The 26,328-nt window shown below is 37.1% G+C and overlaps 1 protein-coding gene across 5 annotated transcripts in view; it reads right to left on the reverse strand.

The window, feature by feature from the left end:
* LOC131030537 (glycine--tRNA ligase, chloroplastic/mitochondrial 2) overlaps positions 1-26,328 on the reverse strand; it is a 305,534-nt gene that overhangs the window by 131,048 nt on the left and 148,158 nt on the right. For all 5 annotated transcript variants that reach the window (XM_057961392.2, XM_057961391.2, XM_057961390.2 and 2 more), the window contains 6 exons: positions 24,701-24,763; positions 6,588-6,677; positions 6,403-6,489; positions 3,198-3,272; positions 3,004-3,062; positions 33-126 (listed from right to left, as the gene is read on the reverse strand). In XM_057961392.2, the coding sequence (XP_057817375.2) occupies positions 33-126; positions 3,004-3,062; positions 3,198-3,272; positions 6,403-6,489; positions 6,588-6,677; positions 24,701-24,763 (468 nt within the window). The remainder of the gene's footprint in view (positions 1-32; positions 127-3,003; positions 3,063-3,197; positions 3,273-6,402; positions 6,490-6,587; positions 6,678-24,700; positions 24,764-26,328) is intronic.

The following is a 26,328-nucleotide window of genomic DNA, read 5'->3' on the forward strand; positions in this document are numbered from 1 at the left end:
AGATGGATCCTCTAATTTCAATAAGCCTCTACCTGAAAAAGTATACCCTTCAGTTGCTCACGAAAATCCATTAAATGTTTTGTTGTATCCAACCGATAAAAGAACTTAGCATCTTCATATCGTGCTCTGCAATCAGAATCACATTAGAATGCAAAATGCTTGATTACAATTGCTCACACATTTAAAATTAATGTGTTCAAAGCATCAATTAATCTTATACAGCCAAACTTCCTTCAAGCCCTAAAAAGCAGATACATACTTTAAACTTTGAAAAGCCTATAGTGATTATAAAGACACTGAATTCTAGAATAGACTCAATATTTTCTTGCCATATCTAGAAACATAGTTTGAATATCCACACAAGATTTCAAAATGGGCTATAAAGCATTTGTTACAGTCTGCATTTCCACATCTGAAACATATGAAGACAAGTATACGCATCAAAGGATTAGAACGCAATGCAAGCCTAATCAATGATCTAGAGGCATGAGATGATTGAGGAAACTATTGCATTTGGTCCAACCTATAACTGTAGTAATAGTCATGTGGCAAGCAAAAGCTCCTAGGAGACCCTCATCCAATGGCAAAATTTCATCATACTCTCACTAGTTTTTTTGCTAAACATATAACCTCATCCTGTTACCCCACATCTAAAGGCACTGAATGTCTATCCTTGATTGCTGAGAGCCTCTTGTGCCAGAGGATTAAAATAGTAGTGTACTTACTAGCAGCAGGGGTCTTCACTCTTGATTCCATTCTTGACAAACCAAACCCTTGGGTCACATCTCAAGGAGTCATCCCTAGGCTTGCCTCAATAAGGAATCAACCGTTGTGGTTGCGTCCTTAGTGTGTAATTTATTCTCTTCTGTTACCCATGTATGGCAAACATTCTCAAAGAGATCATGCATCTGCATGATTCATTTCCCATGTTTATATTCATAATATTTCAATCAACACAATTAATATTAAGTTTTTCTTTGTATGTTCTGCTCCTAATTTGGCAGACAAACCCTTGTGACATGTTCTTGTTCACTTTAGAGTTTGAATTTGAATTGAATATTCTTGTAATCAAGATGTTGTACCCATTTTATTCCCACCATAGCAGGGGAAATTCTATCTAGAAGAGGTTTATCCAGATTAATATTAACACAACTTTTCACTTAGTTCAGGATTTGGGGACTTTTTGTGAGCTCAAAATCTGGGATATATTTGCCCACAGTTCCTATTTTCCCCAGCCATGTTTCGTGTCAATTGTCACCTGGAAGGAGTGAAGGTCTGACCCACAGTTCAAAAACTCAAACTGGGCAGACCCAAATTTGGCTAAAATCAGTGACTATATAAAATTTCCAAACATTAATAAAAAAATAAATTAGTAAAATAATCTTTGAAAACGAGCATAAAACTGCATTTACAGAATCCATTTTTAGTTTTTCCTTCGTTTTAGATAAAAAAACACGTTAAATTCAAATCATAGTTTCATATGATTATAAATTACAAATCCATGTTAGTGTTTATAAAGTTTCATTTGTGGAAAACATGGGCCCAAAACAGATTTATTCTTATTTAATTCAAAGCAAGGGTTTGGGGGCAAAGCCCCTATAGGGTTGAGAGGCAATGCCCAATACAAGGAGGGGTCAAAGGACGAGACCCGTATGACCAAAGCCAAAATAAGGCCTTCAAGTCCACATGAACTTTCAAATTCACGAGTTTTTGAGGAAAGACATTTGTCTCTTATGACAAGAAGACTCACAACTCATGAAACCAAAGGGTGCCAAGTGTGACAGGAAGACTGACTATTTCAAACTTGCACAAATTCACTCAAATAAATTTGCACCTGTTGCATGAGGAAAATGGCATGGATCAATTTTGATTTTAAAAAAACATGTTTTTAATGTTTTTCTTACATTTTTCCCACATCCCATATTCTACCCATGTAAGGCAAGTCATGTGGTAGAATCACCTGGTACTAGCAAGTACTCAGAGTGAATCTACACCTTAGGTTTGTGGGAAATCAACACAAAAACATGACAAGTTTGAGTTGGAGTTACTTGGGGTGGAAAATTTCTAGCAACTTGTGTGAGTACTCTGGGACAGTAAAGGTAAGATATTTAGTAGGGTCGAATGCAAGGGACCAATAGTTCATGATCAACCCAGATTTTGAATGAATGAAGAGCCCACCTTGAAAGGATTTGAATCTATCTTGTTTAGGGAGAAAAAAGTCATGAGCTAACCTTTGGGCATCATTAATATCTTGATTGATCCCCAGGGTTTCCAGTTCTCTTAGATCCATTGTCTAGAGTTTTGGAGCCTGCATATGCTCCACTAAGTCTGTGTATTATCCTAATCATTTGAGTGAGCATATACTTGTCGAAGTGTATCCATTTTTTAGATTGCATGTATTTTCCTGTCTTCCAGGGAAAAGTTGGTTCTTGTGATGCTTCTCTAAGCATGGTATTGCAGAAATTTTTGAATTGCTTTGTTGCATAACCATGGGATTTCATTGCCAAGGAACATTATCACATATGAAGCAACGAAAAAATGTTAGAAAGAATGGTTAATGTAGGCAAACAAAATAATACATTGTGAGGAAACCTCATATTGACCCAAAACTAACTCTCAAAAAGAAAGCTTATATTTCCTTAATGTTCTTATAAAGTACTTTTGAAGTGTTTTCCTGGGTGCACATAGCTTAACGACCATTATGTATAAATATGTATACTTAAACAGCATAGCCAAATATAAATGATGATCTCCTAGAAAGCTAATACATCTGGCAAATTCCATTCATATGTAATTAAGTAAAATTGAAGGTGTCATGGCCATTGTTAGGGAGTGTAAGTCAATTTATAAGCAACTACTCATGCTAACGGAAAAAGATTAGTTCTGCTATCACTCGAACTTCAGAATGAAACTATGAAATATGCAAATATAAAACAAAAAAATTTAATCAGACTTATATGATACAAATTACAAAATAATGAAAAAAATTGTTCTCACAAATACCTTAGGACAGCTTCATTTCCTTTCTGCACTGTTGCTTCATCAACTTGCCCATTTGCTACCTGTGAAGCAAATTATCAATTCCAACAACATCTAATTCTAACTTGCACATTTAGTTAGTGGAACAACCTACAAATTACTTTGATATTCATGAAAGTATTTGAAAAACAAAATATGTTAAAGCAGCAATTTCTTACAGCAATGAATGCTGGTAAAAGCTTCCCATTAGATGCATCCACAATTGGAAAATACCTTTGATGTTTGCGCATAACCTACAGTTTAAAGGCTCTTACACAATTAAAATACAAATATAAAATATTTGTGCATTTTTATCAACTTTTAAATACATTGTTAATATGCAAGAAACATAAATATTTGTTCCTCATAAAATGAGGAAAATTTCAACTCTCGCTAAATTGGTTACCTTCCAACACATTTAGTGAACTAATTCAAGCATCAAAATGCAGATTACATAACACTGATTATTCTAAGCTTAGAAAAGATATTAATACTAAAATTAAACTTCCATCCCTTCAGACAATGAACTGTTAAATGAACTCACAGAGCTACAGATTTCACAACCATTTAGGATTATATTAGTATAAAAAGTTAATCTGTTCAGAAGATATATCAAAACAACCTTAGAAATTGTATTGAATATAAGGAATTTAAGATGGTGCAACTCTCTCTTATAAATGCCTTTATAAAATTGACATTGACAAATTAGCTATTTTAAATTTTCAACCCTTACTACATATGAGATGTTCTAATTTTTATCATAAATTCATAATTAATAATTCCATGACCTTCTGCCTGGCCAAAATATTCAAAGATCCAGAAATACATATACAAGACAATCAATTCCTTTCTAGTATCAGAAATAATGGATAAAACAAAAATGAAAAAGGTTTACAACTTTACACTAACTGGAGACAATCACAGTGCTACTTCAATACTGTAGTCAAACTTTCATACTGAAGGTACATAATAAGCAGTTCTTTGAATACACCAGCATGTGTTTTTCATGATTGTCTTCACTGTTTAGTTTGCTACAGCGTATTGATTCACACTGTGCTTCTATTCTGCAACATTATAAAACTCACCTCATGTATATTTTCATTCACACATCCCGAGTCTCTGCTGTAAATGGGTAATCTCATTTTTTGGACTGGAGACAAATTGCTGAGAAACTTCAGCTTTAAATGGACACTACTTAACCATTTATTGGCTAGGACAGGTTGCTGAGGTTAATTCACTGGAAAATTGAAAAGAAAACCCTCCCAAAATTGTCAGAGAATACCATCATAACTTTAGCTGCAAGAAAAAATGAATATGGAAATGTTGGATAACTTTCTGCAGTTCGCATGGATGAATCGATAAAAAAGATTGAATGAGTTGTGCTCTCCCATATTTCACCATCCATGGTATTAATTTTCTGACCTCCCTTCCAAGCAATTTTGATAAAGAAAAAGACTAAAGATATTCAGGAAAATAGAAGGTTGCAGTGTTCTTTAACCAGGCATCATGTTTTGCGAGGATGATTACACAGAACTTTGGCGAAATAACCCAACAGTCCCTATAAAACATTTAGTGCAGGAGAGAATTTATAAAATAAAAAATGATTAACCGGATATATTTTTCAATTGACTGTTACAAATTGAAGCACAGTATACCCCAAATCTATGAATACTTTAAAAGAAAGGGTTTTGAACAAATCCTTTGGACCCAAAATTTGTAAGTAAAAGTTTTAAAAGGTACTAACATATTGCCTAAATTTTCTTGTATGTTGATACCATTACCATTAGCAGAAATAGTGAGGATTTGTATGTAGGGTTAAAAGATTATGTGTGTAAAGACTTTAAGATGACTGATTTGTACCCACTTCATTACTGTCTAGGAAGAAGCATGGAAAAGGTAAATGTAGCATAATTATAACAGACTCAAAGTCAACTCGTGAAGCGAGGGGAAACAGGTCTACTAAACATAATCAAATTTACTGAATGAAAAATAAATTGATGGGAAATCTGAAAACTTCAACACAATCAGACTAAAAGTAATGCAGATTCTGGTCAAAATTGAAGAATGATAATGCAAGAAATTGATATATGTTCTTATATGGAAAGCATCACATTATATTATTCATCATATAGAAAAATAGAAGGAAGTGGTTACACACAAAATATACACGTAGCCTATAAATACAAAAAGGTTACAACATACTAACAACTGACTAAAGGTTTCTAAGATGTGTAGAAACAGGGAGTAACCTCCATGAGAGTTGGTCCTAAAGAAAGATATGCGAAAATAAGAAACCGAACTTGTCCTATTGGGAAGTTATCAACTGATTTCTCTATATTCCGAGGTGATGCATCTGATTAGGTCAACATCGAGTTCACATGCAAAATTCAACTAAGGTCTCTGAGTCATAACAGGAGAATGCTACAAAGACAAAGCCTCAACTGGAGATCGACATTGTGTGGGCTAAATCTTAGCCAAAAGGAACACACCTTCAATTTTGCACTGTGCATACACAAGTGAAGTACAACCCAAAGGTTGACACATTGGACCACCCCATGAACACAAAGGCACATTTTATCAAGGATGCCATTATAATTGCCTCTACCTTGACCTCAAATTTCTAACTGAGTCACAATTCCTTCTATGTAACATGCAAAATAGGATCATCAAACTTGTACAGGCCTTTGTATGTACCACTTAACCTAATACCTCAAGTAATGACTCTATCTTGGTTTACATCATGACTAAACTAGAATGTTAAGATTTTCTATAATTTGACAAATAGAAAGTAAATTATTGTTCAATTCTAGAACTTACCTACCATACTGCAATAGAAGTCTGATGCCATTTTTGAGTGAGAGTGATTCTAATATCACCTATTCTTTCCACTATGTGACTTACCACCACCAAGTGACATAAAATCCTTGTGAGTATTATCAACAGTAAACCTTATATGCCAGTCCTAATGACATCTAAAATGTTTGGATGTACCTAAATCAAAGAACAATCAACTTCTTTTATTGTTGTCTAGAATAGCCATCAATGCAAATTCCTTATCATAGACTTCCTAGCCAATCTTTGCCACACTAGCTCCATTACGTTGCTTGAGGGACAGATCAGACTATTGTTTCCTACAATCATTCTTCACATGCCCAAATTAATTACAATAGATGCATTTTACCTTTTTCCGCAATTGTGAAAAATGAGAATCGCTACCTATTTTCTGAAACTGTGTAGCAAGTGCACTTAATAAACTGCAAGAACAAACCTCACTCTATAATGTCCCCTTTCTAGAATTTTTAGAAACATTCGACTTTTTTATATAGATAAAACGACAAAAGTATAGAAAACAAGATAAGAAGAATTGGCACTTGAATTTCTCACTGTTATCAACACATCGGAAGGTAGTTCTAAGAAGTGTTCATCGAAAGCCCCAAGTATTGGTAGTGGGTTCTCAACTAAATTTGCAACCTGCATTGAAACATTAAGGGCAAGTTCAAATGCTTCAACACTGAAGCAGGAAATTCAGTAACATTGAAAAATTAAAGACAGATTCAAAAGATTAATACCTCTCCAAGCAAAGCAGTTTCCAATATAACTTTCCCGCCAATAATCTGTGCCAAAGCACTGCATGACTGTGAGATGTTTTTCCTGCGCTCCTGTTCAAATTAAAAGAAGCCTTTTCAAGTAGGAAGTGAATACGATGATACATAGTAAGAAATGATTGTCTGCGAGTCTCAATAACTATATGGTACCTCTATTATGATGTTGATCAATTAATTCCGACCATGCATTGGCATTAGATTTATGTTTTTCATGGCAAACAAAACAGCCTACATGTTTTGCTCCTCAAATATTATGTAAATCCATGAATTTTAAGGCTCTGTTTTCCTTCATATTGTTGTACAATAAATTTCAATTTCCAAATAGAAGCATAGAGTTCTTATAATGATGTTGTTTTTCTGTCCACAAATAGGATATGTATTATTCATGCTTCTGATTCTTTTCAGTAAAATTCTCTGACCATAGGAGGAAGTTATGGTTTTTTATTTTAATTTTGAAGCCAAAGATAGAATGCAGTTCAAAGTTCAAAGTGATGCTTATTGATGCACTAGAATGTGTTGATGATTAGGATACAATTTTTCTTGTAGTTTTCCCAAGCCACACTTTTTCTAATTCATCCCTTTATTTGATGCCCTACAAATGACAAAATTTTGAACTTCTTGCTCTCTTTCTATGTCGCTAGTTCTCCCTGTTCTATGCCTGAATCAGGTCAAGTTCAAACTAGATTCAGTTCAATATTCTAGCAGATTCTTCCAAGGAGCAATCAAGGGACTCTCAAACAAACCCAAGCAAACCCAAAACGAATCAAATAGGACTGCAATGTGCCTGTCTGTTTTTTGATGGATTTTCTTTTTGGTTATTTTAATAGCTCTTTAAATTTGATTTTGACGATGAGACACTAAAAGCAATCTCTGACCCTGAAATTCTCATCTAAACCATTTGAAACACTAAAACCAACTTATTTTATCTTATTTTGATTGCAAAAGATAAATCCCATTCTTTTTTGTTGAATTTTCATTCTTACTTGTCATTCCAAAGTGGTTGCAATACTATTCCTACATGTGCAAAAAGTCCATTAGCTGCCAAAAAAATCATAGAAGAAGAATTTTTAAAAAAGAGGTAAGCTTTTTTTCTATTGTGTCTTTTCCTTAAATTTTTTGTTTTACAAATGTTCTATCTTGTTTTTTTTCTTTCATTTTTCCATGAACGGATCACTATGTTTAAAAGATTAAATGAATTAAGATTTATATATATATATATATATACTATGTTTAAAAGATTAAATGAATTAAGATATATATATATATATATATATATATATATATATATATATATATATATATATATTTATTTATTTATTTTGAATGTATTATTTATACTACTTGTTAGAATGTTAATTACAATGGCAACTAGTTGTAGCTCCATGGGTCAATCCCACTTCAAAATAGACCCAAATTCTCCTTTTTGCAAGTATGTTGATATGATAGAGTTGATTCTGTGTGGTGGAAGGTATTTTTGGATTTGCAAGGGGTGCAATGTTCCTGTTTTTAGGATTAAGGTGCCATCTATCTTGTAAATCCTATGGCACGGTTCCAACATCCTTGAAAAGTGTCTTAAAGCACTTAGGGCGTATTGGGAAAATATTTTGTAATATTTATTCTCATGATTGTTCAAAATACTGAATACTTTCATAAGGGGTGATAGGTTCCACTGGCAACGGTGAAGGTAGGTTGTGAACACAATCATTTAATATTGTTTTCCCCACATGTGGATGCATAGAATGTGATAATTAATGACTTAAGAAGTGGACAAATGAGTGATCTTTGGGCTTCTCCAAGTGGGGGCTTGGAAGAGGCAATAGATGTCTCTTGGTATTCCATCATTTATTACATTTAATGTAATGTTTATCTTGCAAGATTGGGCACCCAAGTTGGAGAGATCGTATTGGAGTGAAAACCAATGTCTTTTCAGCTTCCATCGAAATAATCCAAGGGTTATTGTGATTGAGAATTGTTGTGACATTTTCACACATCGCCCCATTGCAAATGGGAACCCCCTTTTTTGCTGAATAAACCAGGTCTTTTGTGGTCAATGTCATCTCCAAGACCCTAAGGAATGAGTTGTAAGATCTTGTCAGTCTGGATTTTGATCTTTGAAAGTAATGGACTAAGTATGGAATGGAATCTTAAGGAATATACAGCATAGACAGGATAGTCTTAATATTGTCATCAAGTCGAGAATTGGGGTTTTGATGTATTGAGAAATGCATTGTTCTTATTGCTTTATCCTTCGAACTTTGCATTTTGCTAACTATGAACTTGATTCATATTTGTACTTCACAACGTTTCATTGTCTTTACCAAGTACATTGCAGGGAGTAAGACTTTGGATGTTGAGAAGAGGGCATTGTTGAGTGGATGATATCATCGTCCAAGGAAGAGATTGCACAAGGATGAATTGATGCAAATTTGACTAAGTATTGAAAGTTCTAAATGAAGAAATGAAAGAGAAAAAGCCAAAATTTGACTAAGTCTGAAAAGATTCCTCCCCAGGGGTGAAAATGTGCTCCAAATCAAGGAATTCAATGTTGATGATTTTGTGCTACGTCTGGAAGTCATCATTGTCTATTTTTATGGTTTTTAACTTGTAGACTCGAAAAAGAAGTCATTAACCTTGGGCATAGTGAAATTTTGGCTATGTTGAAAAGAGAATGTTTCAACCAGTGAAATTTAAGCATTTTCCGAGAACATACTATTTTTAGTATGTCTATTTTTGGTTTCATTGTGGCCCCGATTGGCCTAATTTTGAGTTTGGACAAACTTACAATTTTTAGAAAGTCTATTTTTAGTAAGTTTCAGTGTGTCCCCTTTGCCCTAATTTTGTGTTTCGAAGAACTTACTATTTTTAGTAAGTCTATTTTTGGAAGGTCTATCCCTGGCAACAGGCAAAGCATCTACTGTAGAAAGATCCTAAGCATCTAGTTTCGAATTAGGAAAAGCAAATGAGCAAGCAGGTGATCAAATTCCGACTGTTTGGAAATCCTCCTCGGAAAGACTAAGCATTAAGAAATCTATTCTTGGGCACAAATTCCAAGACAAGGAGGAATTTTCCAAAATTCCAAAATTCTTTCTCTGCTACTCCAATGTGCCAAAAATCTCTCCTTGGGCACAAATCACACAAAGTGGAGGAATTTTCCAAAAATCCAAAAATCCTTCTTTGAGGAATTTTCCAAAGATCCAAAAATCCTTCTCAAAGAAATTTTCCTAAAAATCCAAAAATCTTTCTGAGGAATTTTCCAAAAATCCTTCTGTGAGGAATTTTCCAGAAATCCTTCTCTACCACTTCAATGCGCTAGGAAGACCTCCTTGGGCGCAAATTCCAAGGAGAAGAGGATTTTTCCAAAAATCCAAAATTCTTTATTCTTTGTTGTTATACATTCACATAAGATAGGGTTATTAAGCATGATATGTGTTGGTTAACAAATTTGTCTTCTTAAATAAATGATTTAAATGACTATTTTGCCCAGATGTAAAGACAAATCATTTACAAACAATGGGGTAAGTTATTAAATAACTTCCCTCTTAATTTTAATTAGGTACAGATCCCTCTTATAATCAAATCTTTGAATTTTTTAATTTAAGAATGGGGTATGCTTTTAACCTGAAAGAAGGAAAGGAAAACTAACATTTATTCATAGCCATGATATAAATGTGATTATGGGATTTGATGCAAATAACTAAAGTTTAGAACAACTATCAACACACAGATTGGGAAATTAATAATAATGAAAAGGATGGTTTCCACACAATATCTCAATGCATAGATTAATATATGAATGAAGAATATAGAATTTAGAAAATAAAACTTTACCACATTGGAAAGGGAAATGAATTTTTAATTAAATGAAAACCATACTCGCACAGAAGAATAATAATCAGATATCAATGGAAGCACACAGACTTGCCAATCAACATCAACAAACAAAACATTCAAATTAACATGCTTAGAGACTTCTCCCTTCAAATTGAGAAAAAATTTCATTCTTTCCTCCTAATGATTGTGTCTCACTAACACACTACAATGTGTTGGGGATCAAAAATTCAGATCCTTTCAATGTCCTTTGATTACATATTTAAAGATTACAAAAAGTAACTGCTACCAAAGTCTTGAAACTTATTCTTTTAAAGAATCATGATTAAAAGTTTAATAAATTTAAAATATTATAAACTATTAAAGTTCAAATAATACATGTGGCTACTGATGCGATGGCAGGTCTTGTGAGACCACATTATCTCCATCCACAAGGGCTTGCTAAGCAGCTACTACACTTGCCTTATAATTCTTCAACGTCTAAGTGACAGCTGGAATTTCCATATCCTGAGAAATATTCACATTTTTGGTTCTGATTTTCCAGAGATGCCACAGATGCTATCAACTTTAGCAGTGAAATTGGCTGGATGACTCTCATACCATGATAGTGCAGCATCATTTTTGCCAATTTCACTAGGTTAGCTTTGTAGAAGGCTTGCTCATCTGAAAGTGCATCTATGTATTTATAAAATTGCTCCTTCAATTCATCCACAGTTGCATCACCTGAGTTATCTTTCTTCTTCAATTGGCACCTGACGTCTGAAAGTTCCTTGATAAGAATAGCATTGACACGATTACACTCTCTTAACAACCTGCCTTGTTCTCTGATATTTTTTTTTAGGAAGGAATCCTTCCACTCGATGCTTTTCCTCCACATGGGATCATCTGCAGCTTGGACAGTTTGCTCTATTGCTACCTTATCCAAGCCCATATCTAGAATTTCCTTGAGTTCCTAATCAACCTGCAGCCAGAGGGACTCTTCTTGTTTGGTGGTTTCTATCTCAGTGTTAATAGCATTTCTCAGTAAAATCAAATCATCAAAAATCTTCCTTATTTCCTCAATAAAGGTAGGCCCTTTGGCCTTCAAATCCTTTACCCATTCCTGAGTAATTCTGTCATCAGAGCTGTCCTGTTGCACCTTGTTCACCATCTCTTTCCCAGCTGCTAAACTTGGGTCAAAAGAGGCACTTACCTGACTGATAGACTGGGGTGAAGGATCCACTAGGGATTTCAAGCAACTAGAGATGGGTATGATCTGAAATTGAAGATCATAGTTTGTCAGAAAATGTTAAATGGCAGCTGGAGCTGGGTATTACAGGCAGCAAAGTGTAGCATGTCTTACCAACAGCAACTTGCACCTCCACGTCATCCAACTTGCTATATAATTATCCAAAGATTTTTTTTATATGAAAAACAACTTTGTGGTAATAGAACTTGTACACTTTGTAGGATTTGAATATTTCACAAATAATTAGTGAGATTTCATATATCCAAATTGGTTGAGTTTGTTTATGTTGATTTTAGGATCAGACTGTAGCAATTAGATAGCAATAACAGAAAAATAAGACAATATGAATAATAACACCAACATACCCTGGGAAAACCTCCCTCTTGGAGGTGAAAAACCCAGCAACAATTCTCAGATCTTGATTAGGCAATAACCAATTGAATTTGCAATGAGCTGCAACACTTGAAGCTGTCAGCAACTATGCACAGAAACCTAGGGCAGAACAATAATAAACTTATCTGCAATACAACTGTTGCTGTGACAAGGAGGATGGCAGATTGAGGTCGCTGTCTACAAGATTGATCTGCTGTCACAAAGATGATGTTTCACTGACCCTCAGATGATGTTTGCTGCCCCCTTAGACCCGTTCGCAGTCTTTCAAGAGAGTTCACTGTGCCTTGATAAGGTTCGCTGACTTCTAAAGATGTTCACTGTGTATCTGCTGATGTTCACTGACTTCTAATACTGATTTGCTGTCTTCTAAATATAATTCGCTAACCTGAGTATAATTCGCTCATCACAGAGAAGATAGGAATTGTATAAACTGAATTGTGTGTTTGAACAATGAATGCTAACTTGAATATGTATGTGCCGCTAACACTCCAAGACCATTAGGTCGGCCTTGTCAATATTGGCGCCAAAAAGGAATAGATCACAAATAAGATACATAGTGTTAGTAGCCTAAGTGGTTCAGGAGGTAACATAAGGAACATCAATATACAATGCACAACACCAGAGTATAGTAATTCATTAGCATGGAACCAACAACACACAACACAGTATACCAAGATAGATTCGTGTAACACAGATGTATATCATATTTCTCTCCAATCCGATGTCTCCAAAATGTGCTACAAGTTTACAATATAAAGAGTTCGTGGTTCGTTAGGCCACCAATCGTCCGGCAACTAACTACCCGCAGATATAACTTAATACTATTGTTTTCTCTTAAAGCATTAAAAAGCCTTATTTACTAATTAACTGGCTTACATCATCCCCCCCAAAACTTGTTTGTCTTCCAGATGAACACCACAGCAAAATAACAAGAAATATCTACTTAGAGGGACAAGAGGACGTCCCTGTTCCCGTAGTGGTCCGTTCTCGGAGTATCTTCAGGTCCCTCTCAGCAAGAAGTTGCTTCTCTCGAGTGGCTTTCAGAAGCCTGAGTGCATCCATTCGGTCCTTCTCAGAGGCAGCCAACTTCCCTTCTGTTTCACGTCGTGTGGTCCTCTCTTGAACCATTTCTTGCTCCATAGCCTAGATCGTTTCTTTCAGCTCACTCTCTCGCTGAAGGGCTAAGGTATGGACTCCTTCCATTCTGTTCACTTTCCAAGTCATCCTTTGGAGCTGTAAGAATGTAGTGCGGAAAGTCTGTTCTATGGAAGTGAGAGCTCTCATTACTTCCTGATTACCTCCTGTATGCCCACTAAGGATCTGTGGTACTCCCCATTCTGCTATTATCTCCGGAGTTTCCGTGTCGGGCCAACCTTGGTTCCTAATTTTCTCTGAGAACTCCCTCTCGCAGCCTTCTGTCATAAACACCAGTAGTGCTTCCGTTGCTCTTACTATAGCAGGCATATCAGATCCTCGAGAATGGTCTATCATCCTCTCCGTGGCTGCCCTCATTGCTTCCAACTCGGAAAGAAAATGCTGCGTAGCCGGTTCCCACTCTTGGATCCCCTCTGCTGGTGAGGACGTATTGTGCCCTTTCCCGATTTCTTCAATCCTCGAGCTCTCCTCCTGCTGATCAGTCCCTAGTGATGGTGAAGGAGGTGGAACCTCTATGTCCATCTGGAATCTCGCTAGTAGGTTGTCTGCTTCTGTCTCCATGTCTGTTTCCTCAATCCCCTTTCCTTTGTCTCCCTTTGGCCCTTCACAGTGTATTCCCCCTTCGGTATTTCCTACCTCCATGGTTGCAGGTGGATCAGTTATTGGTGCTACTACTAATGCAACAGCTCTAGCCGCTTCTACGCCCCTAGTTGTGCTTATATGGAGGGTGTGGGCCCCAGCGTGTCCCGTCAAGTCTACTAACTGAGATGGGGTCCCTGTGACCCCAGTTACCAATTGTGCCGTGATGGGAATCTGTGCTGGTTCAAAGAGTACTTTTTTCCTTACTCCCCATCCTGGTACGGCTGGTATGCCCCCCATACAGCTTTCTGTCCCTACCTACCGCAACCCTCCTATGTGTCATCCTTCCTATTCCATGCTCATTGGCTCCATCCTGAATTCTCCTTCATCTTCTTCTGAAGATGATATGTATGTTTCTTCTTCCCCTGTCTCTACCTCTTCCTTAGAATTGTTGTCTTCTTCTCCTCCATCTTCTATGCTCCCTGCCAGTTCTTGCCATGCTTTTTTCCTCGGTGTTGTCTCTGTGGTTACTGTAAAAGTGTCCAAGTGTAGCCAATAATGCATGGCTGGCTTGTAGGGCTCCACCCGGCTTGAGGCCACAAAACCTCCTCTATTTTCCACCGCCACTTGAGTTCTCAATGCTTCCAAGAAGAGGGCAATGAGGTGATGGGGCACATATAGGGTCTTGTGTTTGAGGAGCATGGCTTCCTTCACCCGGCTGGAAAGGACGCGGCCCCAGTTATAAATTTTGCCATTACTCAATCCGTGCATGAGGCGTAGCATCCATATTGCAACATCGGATGCTCGGCTTGCTGCTGTTAGCTTACTCTTTATGATATCCAGGACGCATCTCCATTCTGGTGAGGTGAGATAAGATTTCTTTAGGCCCCTTCTATTGCGATTCTGCCATAAACTGTTCCATTGCTCTTCTATGAGTGCGTCACCGCAGATGTGTTCCAGAAGCCACTTCTATTTCTTCTTGTACCTTGGCCTCATAGTTCTTATTCATGCGATAGGGGCGTTTCCGCACAGGCCTTGCCCCCTCCATCAAAGGTATTCGATGTACGCATAGTTCGGGGGGTACTCCCTTCAAATCTTTATAAGTCCAGGCGAACACATCTTTATACACCAAGAATATCTTAAATGCCGCCGCCTTTAGTACAGGGTCCCAATCATCTCCAATCATTATTACTCTTGGGTCTTTTTCATCTCCCAAATTGGTGCTCTGAACCTTTGGTTCCTCGTATTGTACCACTTCTTTCTCAAATTGGTGTGCCGGTGTGCTATCTACTTTTGCCCCTCCTTCCTCGTATTCCGCGAATTGTGGCGGGTAGGTGTCATCGTTTCCTAACTCGAGGATTTCCAATACATTGCACTCTGGTTGGAAGATCTCGTAGTCTTCCATCTGCCAGTGGAATAGTCCACTGAGCGAACTCGTTTCATCTTCTGAGCAATTACCGAGGCGAAGCACCCCTTCTCCATTCGGCTCTATCTCGCCTTTTTCCCTCATGGTATCCTCCTCCGAGTCAGAATCTGAGGCCATTTCTTCACTCACCTGCTGGTTCCGCAGGTCAATGACATATTTGTTTCCCTCACTTTCAATGGAAAGGGTATTTTTCTTCCAGGTGTGGTCTGCTTTGGCCGTGACAAGCCATCCTCTTCCCAAAAGTGCATCATATCCCTTCCGCTCCAACGATATGACCATGAAATCTAGAAAGAAGTGTTGTGTCCCAATAGTTACCTTTTGGCCCATAAGCATGCCCAATGGTTTGATGCCATGCTGATTGACTCCTACGAGGTGGAAGGCTGGCGGCCAGAGTGTCGGCTTCCCCAAGGTTTTCCATGTCTCTTCAGGTAGCACGTTTACAGCAAACCCACCGTCTACGATGGTGTTAGTAAGCCTGAACCCGAGAATCTCCATTTCTACTACGGCTGGTGTCTTGCCTACCCCTACTGTCATCAACATAGGGTCATTAGTCTCCTTTGAGTGGTTCCTTTCTTCCATTTCCTCCCTGTGGTTTGGCATCTTCCCCTCCTTCCTGGTCTCCTCCACTTGGTTTATAGCTATTAGTAGTTGCGGTAGTGTCTGCAACAAATCCACTACGCGGACCGGCACGGTGGTTTGCAGTAGCTGTTTCATTATGGTTGTTTCGAAGTCGGTTCGTATGGTGTTGCTGGTTTTGTGGGGTACTGGCTTTCTCCATTCCTCACTCATTTCCCTTTCTACTTCCCTCTGTGCCTCTTTTAGTCTTCCCTTCTCTGTGCCTGGGTCAGGGTATATTAGTTTCCTTGTATGAGATCAGGTAATGGCTAGTACTTCTGGGCACAGTACGTCTGGTTCTGGCCATACTACCTCCAACATGTTCACGCCTTTCTGCCTTGGACATTCCGTATCTTTGTGATTGCCCGGCCCACACCATTTGCAGAGTAGCCCTCCTTGCCCAGCACCACTCTGGCAGTCGCGTGCAAAATGGCCCCATTCGTTACATCGTCGACATTGTATCATTGGTCTTCCTTTTGCATCGTATTGGATGCGACCCTGTGGTGTATTATTATTACTGTTGTTGTTACTCCCCCTCCGGCTGTTCCTATAGCCACCTGGTGACGCATCTGAGTTTGTGTTCTTGGTGGGTGTAGTGGGTGGTGTTGCCTGTTCTTGAGTATATAGTACCTGGGCACTCCTTGCCTTCAAGTTGTAGGGGCATTCCTTAATAGCATGCCCCAACACTTGGCAGATGTCACAAAAAGCTTTCTTTGGACAATTGGTTTTTGTGTGTCCCTCCAGTTTGCACTCTGTGCACCAGAGGTCTCTGCCCTCCCTACTTTCTTCCTTTTGCGTCCGCATTTCCCGCATCATCCGTCTCATATCCTTCCGGAGTGCTTGTATCGTACGTGACTCCTCCTCGCTTTCCTGATCACTACTATCTTCATCGCTTGTGCGCTTCTTGCCCTTTGATGTCTTGTTCTCGCTTTCAATATCCATGGCTCTATTGTATGCCTCCATGAAAGTAGATGGGGGTACTACCTTCATCTTTTTCCGCAATGATGGTTGTAGACCCTCAATAAACCATCGCTTCTTTAACCCGTCAGCCGGGGTATTATCCATTTTGCCAGTTAATTCTTTTAGTTTGCGGTAGTAGGACCGTATCGTCTCACTCTTGCCCTGTTTGGTGTTGTATATTTCTGCGACGATCTCATCATCGTCCCGCAGTAGCCGAAACTCCTCCTCAAATGCCTTAGCAAGTCTTTTCCAGGTATCCTTTGAAGTGATGGGTAGGTCCGTGTACCAATCAATGGCAATACCACGGAGGGTGGCTGGAAATGCTTTCAACTAGTTATCCTCATCATCCTCACCATTGGCCTGCCATATGGTGACACAAGTTTTACAGTGGCGGGCAGGATCCTCCGATCCTAGTCCATTGAATCTGGGGAGTTTCTGTTTTTCGGAGTTATGTGCCATCTTCCTCGTACTTCCCGAGCTATCCTAGGAATTGTTGAATGACTCGGTTGGCGTGGTTGTTTGTTCCCAATTCTCACTGCTGCCTAATGCCTCTGGGCTGCTGTGACTCCTGTCCCACGCTTGTGTATGTTGTCGAGAACCTTCCGCCAGACTCCCTCTTTCTTCCACTATCTTGTAGAGTTTCAGGCACCTCTCTAGTTGCTCTTGGATACGGAGGGATCTTCTTACTATGTCTTCTTGGTTCCCTTCTTGTTCCTCCGAGGCTTATCGGTTTCGATCTTTGTTGAGTGTATTTGGCATTAATTATTTGAATTGCGGCGGTTTCGTCGTTGTGTGTAGTCCCTCTGTTCTTCTTCCCTTTGATTCCTTTCTTTATACTGTTGGAGCACTTGCTGCCTGCGTTGCTCCCTTCGTGTGTTCTCTCGTTCCTCTTCACATTCCACAAGTACACGTGCCAACAACCTTGGAAGGCTACCCAGGAGATCATGTACTACCTGGTTCACGTTGAGTTCCGCCCGTACCGTATCAGCCCGTACCGTATCAGCCGAGACAGCGCTCAGTTCCGCTTCTTGCTGTACGTACCGGTCCACGAAAACGTCGCACGCGTGAATCAAGTCCTGTGTCAACTGATCCTCCCTAGTTACTTCCGTGTTATCTTCTATGTCACTATCTGTCACCAGGATATTTTGGTCGAATGGACAACCCATTATACTTCCATCCCGCCAACTTTCCCTCCTCAGACCTTCAGATTCGATTTAGGCAGCAACGCCAAAATGTTAGTAGCCTAAGTGGTTCAGGAGGTAACATAAGGAACATCAATATACAATGCACAACACCAGAGTATAGTAATTCATTAGCATGGAACCAACAACACACAACACAGTATACCAAGATAGATTCGTGTAACACAGATGTATATCATATTTCTCTCCAATCCGATGTCTCCAAAATGTGCTACAAGTTTACAATATAAAGAGTTCGTGGTTGGTTAGGCCACCAACCGTCTGGCAACTAACTACCCGCAGATATAACTTAATACTATTGTTTTCTCTTAAAGCATTAAAAAGCCTTATTTACTAATTAACTGGCTTACACATAGGCCGCTCACATAGGGCATGATTAATACAACCATGTTTTAAGCCTTTTAAGGTCGGTGGGCTCATACACGCGCTATGTGTGCTAGGTCGGCCCTAGAAGGGCTCTGACCTAGCTACATACAACAACAGTTTAAGCTAATTAATTTTTTGAGATTATTGGATTTAATTGGATTTATTCCCAACTAATGTAGTCATCCTATCCTATTTTATTGCAAGTTGTTGCAGACTTTGTTGAGATAAGAATACTATAAAAGAGAAGGTATGTCGTAAAGAAGAAATGGTGAGAAGGAGAAAGAGAACTGCTGTGGATCACTTTGTCAATCTTTCGTTTCAGTAAGCATATATTGTTTTTGTAATTGTGTAGATTACAGATCTTGAGCAGGTCACACACCCAAATCTTTTTAGGAAAGAATCTGCTCAAAAAGATTAGTGCTGAGTGACTTTCCCTCAATGGTAGATAGATCATCAGTTTGTGTGTATGTACTTCAATTCTATTTAATGATTTAGCATCTGTATGATTATATAATATATTTCAATTATATTTAAGCTAATTTGTTTTAATGTATATGGTTTACATTTGTTGTGATACAAGGTTAGTTTAGTTTTATTTCAACACTTTATAAAAATTTTGAGCATTTTTACATTCCTACGATTCTTTTCATGGATTATTATTTCTTTTCTAATCATCATTCTTCCATTCTTCCCAGATTAGATGCATTCATTTTAAGTAACTAGATACCTAACCTGAATGTCTATGGACTTCTAATGCATATATATTTTGCCATCACATCATAAGTTTACAGCCTCAGATTTAAGAAGGATATGTTTCAGCCCACAGACTAATTTGCTTGCACGTCATTAAATTTGAGCAACAATAATTGCAGGATAGTGGCATAGAGATTGAATTTTGGCAATCATCAAAGAATCAAGTTCATGGAAACAATGCTCAAATAAAGTAGTTATTCAATTGTTCAAATAGAATTAGAGCTCATGGATCCATAATGTAGTTTATCATGTGAATATATTAACATTGGTTAACACACACATCGATGACTAACTAGCCAGAATTTCCAATTCTAACATGGGAACATAGTGAACAACAAAATTGTCTAGTGGAGAGAAAAAGAGCATTTATAATGTCCACTTTTTGTATTTTAATTTATTTTCTGAATTTTTGTATTACCTGAATTTTGACAACCATAATAAACTGGAATAGCAGATTGAAATTGCAAACAAATAGCTGGAAATGCTTGATCAAACCCTCAAATACTGAAATATTTGTTGGAATTATTGGCATTGATGTCAAAGGGGCTTGGACAAATTTGTCATTGATGTCAATGGATAAATCTAAGGACATCATGTTTCTGCTTAAGGAGGATCAAATCAGAAGTTTTATGAACAGCGTATTAAATATAAATGTAACTATTTATTTCAAGTCAGAAATTTATCCTCAAATTGGGCTGACCCAACTTGCCCTATTTTTGCGCCTCAAATTTATCGTTTGTGTGGGTCGACCTTCCTTTGTATGTTAAACGTATTTGGTGAGCAAATAAAGAGCATTTTATCTTGGGACAACCTCCTTGAAGCTAGCACTCAAATTAGGCATGCAAACAAAAAAACAAATAAAAATTCATTGTTGCTGGTTGGGACCAAAGTCTCCTATTTTTGTTGCCCATCTTTTGTGGAGTTTAAATAAACTAAAATGTATATAATGTTGATTGGGCCGACTGTATATCTTTTGGGTGAAGAGGAGCATTTGTTGATATAAATAAGAGATCATTGAGAGCTTATTTTATCAAGTTTTTCATTGAATATATTTATCAGATTTAGAGCAGAAAAAGGAAGAGTTAGAGCAGAAAACATAAAGAGTTTCAGATTTATATTGAAAAAAATTGGAGAAGAATTATGAAGGTAATATAGATGAAGACTGAATAAACATATGCAAATTTAAGGGCAGATTTCTGAGTGTTTCAATGCAGATTCAAAGGCACATTTCTAAGTGTTTCAATGAAGATTTAAGGGCAGATTTCTGAGTGTTTCAATGCAGATTTAAGAGCATATTTGTAAGTGAAATTAGGGCACAACTTGAGGCAGAAATACTTGTGGAAGCAGTGTATTCTTGTGATCAGAATTGTGAGTGTATACATAGCAATATCCAATTCAGATCAGTGAAAGAACTCAGATTTGTAAAAAAGAGACTTGAATCAATCAAAGTCAGATTTGTAATCAAAATTGTAAGGAAAAGTATATCCGTTTTAGATTCTTGTGAAGACATATCATCCATTGAAAAAGTTGTGAGTTGGTGCTCACAAAGCTTATAAGAGGGGATTGTCATCTGTAGTGATTGGTGCTCACAAAGTGAGGGGATTATTGCCTCTAGTGGGTTGGTGCTCATATAGTCTATAAGAGGGGATAGGTGTCTCCCGTAGGTTGGTGTCTACAAAGATTGTAAGAGATTTCTATATATAAAGCAATATTTTGTCGTGGTTTTCTCCCATAAGGGTTTCCACGTAAATCATGTGTTTTACTTATGTTGCATGATTGTTGTATCTGATGTGAATGATATTGTGCAATTGATATGCTTATGGTATTAAGTTTGAAAAAGTAAAGAATTGCATTTTACTGATTCACCCCCCTTGTCCCCCCCCCCTCCCCCCGAACTCTCAGTATAATTGTGTGCTCTTCAATATTATTCAGATGATAAATTTGAATCAAATTTTGTCACTTACAATTGCTGGTGTATCTGGTATAAACCCTAGGTTGCAATATGTATTCAGATCTGAATTGTTTCAATGAACAGGAACACGAATATAAACTCAATTCCATGAACCGAGCTTGTGAGTAATAAGACATGCAAATAACTACAATAAATATATCAATTTGGAATCTCTTCATATCATGGTATTCAAATTTGACATCTTCAATATATTAATAAACAAGGTTATATAATAGCAACTGAGGTTACAAACCTCTTATTTTGTATGAAGCATAATCTGGAAGCTTACATTTTATTTGATGAGCTACTAAGAATCACAGTTGTTATGCTTAAAATCCAAGGCAGCACCTTAGACAATTGCTCCAACAAATGCTAACCTGTGATCTTGGTAGAAAATGAAGTGGCCACTCCAATATTTGATGATATCCTTGCAATCTGGACAGAATATGATATGAACACTCCCATATGTACTCATTCTCATATCCCTGTGATCTAGGCAGATTATGGTGTAACCAGCATGGTATGGAATCTGGATGTTGCAGGGACTATGAAAGTTCTCAATTTCCTCCTTCAACAACCGTGATCACTTTTGACCTAAGTTAACAATATGGATGCAGGTATGGGTTCCAAAATCCAGTACAGTGGTATGGCAAAAAAATCCCTGGGTACACATACATGCATGCATGCATACATACATACATACAAGCATGCATGCATGCATACATACATACATACATACATATTGAAAATAATAAATTATAAGAACAATGAGACTCATAACTATGAATAAATAGAATATTTAAATACTTGCTGCCCCTATTTATAAGTAGTGATAGATAACTAACATTTTTCCAATAAGAGTTTGCTGGTTGTGGGTTACATAACATTGTTGTAGCTGCTGGTTGAGGGATGTTTCAGACTTCATGGAACAATGTTTTGGTTAGACATATTCCTATTGCCGATCTCAGTAATTTCACTATTTATATATAATTTATGTGCTACTACACCAGTTTGAAGTCCATTATTCACTCTTTGGCAGATGTGAATTTCATATGAGAAGAACTTTCCCTGATTCTTTCAAATATTCCAGTTTGTGTTCACTACTGCATGTTTACAAGTGTTAGTTTATTTCAGCATTGTATAAGATTCATAAACCAAAAAAATTGCAGATATCAATATTGGGTACGCCTAGGGCACTGCCTAGGCACTCTAGTTCCCTGTGGATCCTTCCTTCTGTGGATATAGAATTAAACAGCTCTTGGCACATTAAGTGATAACTGAGATGATGAATGCAGTGGCTTGTGTTGACAGATAAAATGCACTAAATGTCTGAATTTTACTTCCTCAATGTGGTTCTCAGCTAGAGTAACTCAGATCCAGCTCCTAGTGATGTCCAAAATCCACCAAGAAACTGAAATTAAATATTTGATACCTTCAGGTTTCAAAACTGCTTTCATTATGAAACAATGATATCTCTTTACAAAACCACTGTAACAGCATTGTAGTGTGTCTAGTGACATTGTAGCAAACTTCATGTCCTCTGGAAATCAGTATAACTATAATTCTCAGATAGAATCATCCAAAATTGGAAACAAGGGTCTTCATCCTTGATCCCAAATGTGGATTTTAAGAGGATTTTCACCCTCTCAAACCCCAAACACACCAAAGGTTTTCATCCTTGGATGCCCTGGATTGAACAAACTATTCACTTGAATATAGGATGCAAAGTTAACTTGAATGATGATCAAATGTAGATATGTGCCTCCTTCAGATGCCTTTTCGAATTGGATCCTTGAAAGATCCCCGATGGATCTCTTTTACCAATCTGCTGTAATTTTTATTTATTTAAATTGATTTTTCCTGCTTATTAATATTTTCTTTCAGAAATAGACAGAAGTTGCAGAAGGGTTGAATTCTTTTTGTATTTTGATGATTTTTCAACAAGTAAATAATGAAGTACAAGTACATGAACAAAGTACTGAAAATGAAGTTCATATACAGCCAAAACAAATTCGATTCAAGGCAGATTTCTGAATATAAAATCAAATATTTGACCAGATGAAGATTTCCAATAATTTCAGGAAGATTACAATCAGGAATAATTCCAACCTGGATGCTGAAAGAGTAACATAACTAGGAATGAAGTTGTGGCAAGATTCCAGCCCTCCAAGTGCTGCACGTGGGAAGGAAAGTGGCTGCCAGGTACAGCCGTACGGCTGCCAAGTACACCCAACTGGTTAGAAACCCCAAACCCCACGCTGAACTCTGTCAGAATTGCTGAACCTCCAGAAAGAATGCCGTACAATCTCCAAGATGCTAATAGCTGCAAACAAATCCAAACCACTGTATTGGGGGCTACGTCCCAAACAGGCAAGGCATTGGGGTTGGCGTCCCAGATGCTGAAAAGCTCTTCCAGAGCCAAATCTCAAATCCAAGATGTAAAATGTGTAAAAGATAATCATAGAATGAAGCTCCTATCCCCTTATAAGCCCTCTCAATTGCAAATCGAACCCTAATTGTCTCCAAGTGGCGTGGTCTAGTGGAAATGTTATAATTTCTTATTTTAAAGTGGTCATGTTACTAGAAAATGACCTTTTTCCCCATAGACAGAAATCCGCTCACTGAATTGCCCTGAGACCAAAGAGAAAGATTTAAAGAATTTCAAGATCTTTCCAACGAGCTATCACACAATAGGATGCGCATCCAGATGAGACCAAAAATCCCCTTATTACTCCAAAATGGCTAACAACTTAGCCTTATTTAATTATTAAACGCTAACTTAGGAAATATTAAAAATATAACCCAAATAGCCACAAAATGCCCAACTGACATTACAAACCCTAAAATCTTCCTGTCACCTGTCTGTGACTGAAGTCGGAAATCAAGGATTCACTGGTAGTCTCATCCCTAAAATCTAGGGATGTTCCTAAAATTTAGGAAACAAGCCCAATCTCTTTGAAACTGAAACCATCTAAAAGGTCATGAATAACCTCACGACTGGCAACTATCACGACCTCCTAAAATTTAGGGATACCCCCTAAAATCTAGGAACTGCTCCAAACTGGCTCCAAACTGCCTGTAAAGCCAAAATCCAATCACTATATGCACTGAATGAGTCCCAATCAACCTCTGCTAGCCTACGAGACTCCAATTATAGGCCAACTCCTCTGTCTCCGATGTCCACTCTAGAAAGGGGACATGACAATCCTTGGGTCAAAAATTTCCCTCAAAGTATTTAAAAATGCATTTTTTAATACCTTTTATGTATTTAGAAAGACTTTTATGTTGTATTGGTGTTCAAAAACACCTTTTATTTTACTTATAGAACTATTATTAAGTTGCCCTTAAAACTAGAAATTGTCGGCCTAACTTAAATAATATTATTAATTATTTTAATCAGAAAAGGAAACATGACACCATTGTTAATCATCCTCCAAACATGAGGGCTCGAACCATAGACCATAAAAGAATTCAATATAGAGTGAACTTTGATCTTCATTGAAGCTCTAAAATATTCAATTATTTGATTATAGTTATGTGCATCTTGAGAGAGTTTGCAGCAGATATTTGATTCAATACACATAAGTGCTAACTAATACAATCAATAAGATTCATTCTTACCTCCACATTCAACACAATCCCAGCATCCATGATCGAGCTCATATAGTCTTCTGCACAAGGTACCTGTTGCTAAGAAAATTTCAAAATTCACTCTTGTAACTTAAACTAGAATGTAACAACCCAATACATTCCTCCCCAACCTCTAAAAACCAAAACAGCCTAGATATAAATAATACTAACAGAAACAATTGGTTAAATTATAGATAGAGAATATCCGAAATCAGCTCATCTACTTACAGATCTATTTATGCTCAGTTGTTGTGCAGTATGTCTATTGACAAGACTATCTTAACTCCCTTGAGATAGTTCCACAATATGGATTCCAATTTTATATGGCTTAAATGATAATGAAAATATTATATTACAAAAACAGCAGTACTGGTTTTTTAATTGAGGTAACTACTTTGACATCTGAATAAAAACCAAAGAGATTTTGATGCTCAATATATGCCCTGAAAAGAACAATATCTATAATGCTAGAAAACAATTTTCAACGAATAATTCTGTGAAAGTTACAAAGATCAATCTCAAATCAAGGTGTAGAGCAGAACAATGGACAATTTTCTATATCATAAGGTTATAAGACTACCCAAGTTCAGTTTTAGTTGACCTTGCTTATAAAAGAAAACACAAATTACTATTGTGGTTTGCTGTACATTGTTCAATTACTAAGAAAGAAACATAATTTTATTTATAGATGAAACGAGAAAAACAGTGAAGGAAACAATAATGGTATCAACTATCAATAGCTACTGCTATGAAATTGAGGTTTTATAAGAGATGTATACAATGTATAAATGCACTGAATGTGATGGAAAAGACAATGCAGGTTTTAAAAGGGATGTGAGCAAGGTATAGATGCATTGGATGTGATGGTAATGAATCTGATGATAATACACCCTTGTTAAGCATTTGATCTACTGGTTACCAATCAGAGAATCAGAGTGTGCATGCTAATGATGTAGAACCTCAGGAAACTCCATTTATTTAATGTTTGAAAGAATATACAGTGCACAGGAAAATCTATGTTTAATGGGACTCTGAATCAATCATGAAACAAAAACATCACTTATTTCGATTATAATGGCATTTTTTGCTTTACATCTTTAGGTCTGCAGTATATATTATTTTCTCCTGAAATTTTAGTACAAAAAAATGAAATAAGTAGGATGCAATAATAATTGCGTGCCAACAGCTCTACATATTTAATTAACTTAATAAATTTTCTTAAATGCATTCAAAACCTTGCTCTCTTCAAGACTATAGCTCAAGATACTTTTAGTAAGACATGCCTATTCATTTTACTGAAATTCTATAATCCATATGATCAAAAGAATAGATTTAAAACTCACGAAGCACTTGGGTAATTTTTCTACACTGTACTTGACCTCAAACTGGCTCATTTGCATGGCCAAGTTTCTTGGGTCCACAGTGCAAACCTAAAGTGGGTACGTGTGAGCAATACCATATGGACTCCTCAAACCCATGGGTAAACATGAAAACATGACCAAAATGCAGGAAAAAGGTGAGTTTTTCCTTTTTCAGAAAATAAGACCCATGCAAACATATTTGTGCAATTTTGAAATTTTTTAAGCTGCATTTGAAAAATGGGATGCACCATGAAGGTC

Source organism: Cryptomeria japonica, chromosome 6 (genome assembly GCF_030272615.1).
Source record: "Cryptomeria japonica chromosome 6, Sugi_1.0, whole genome shotgun sequence".
NCBI classification, from domain to species: Eukaryota; Viridiplantae; Streptophyta; class Pinopsida; order Cupressales; family Cupressaceae; genus Cryptomeria; species Cryptomeria japonica.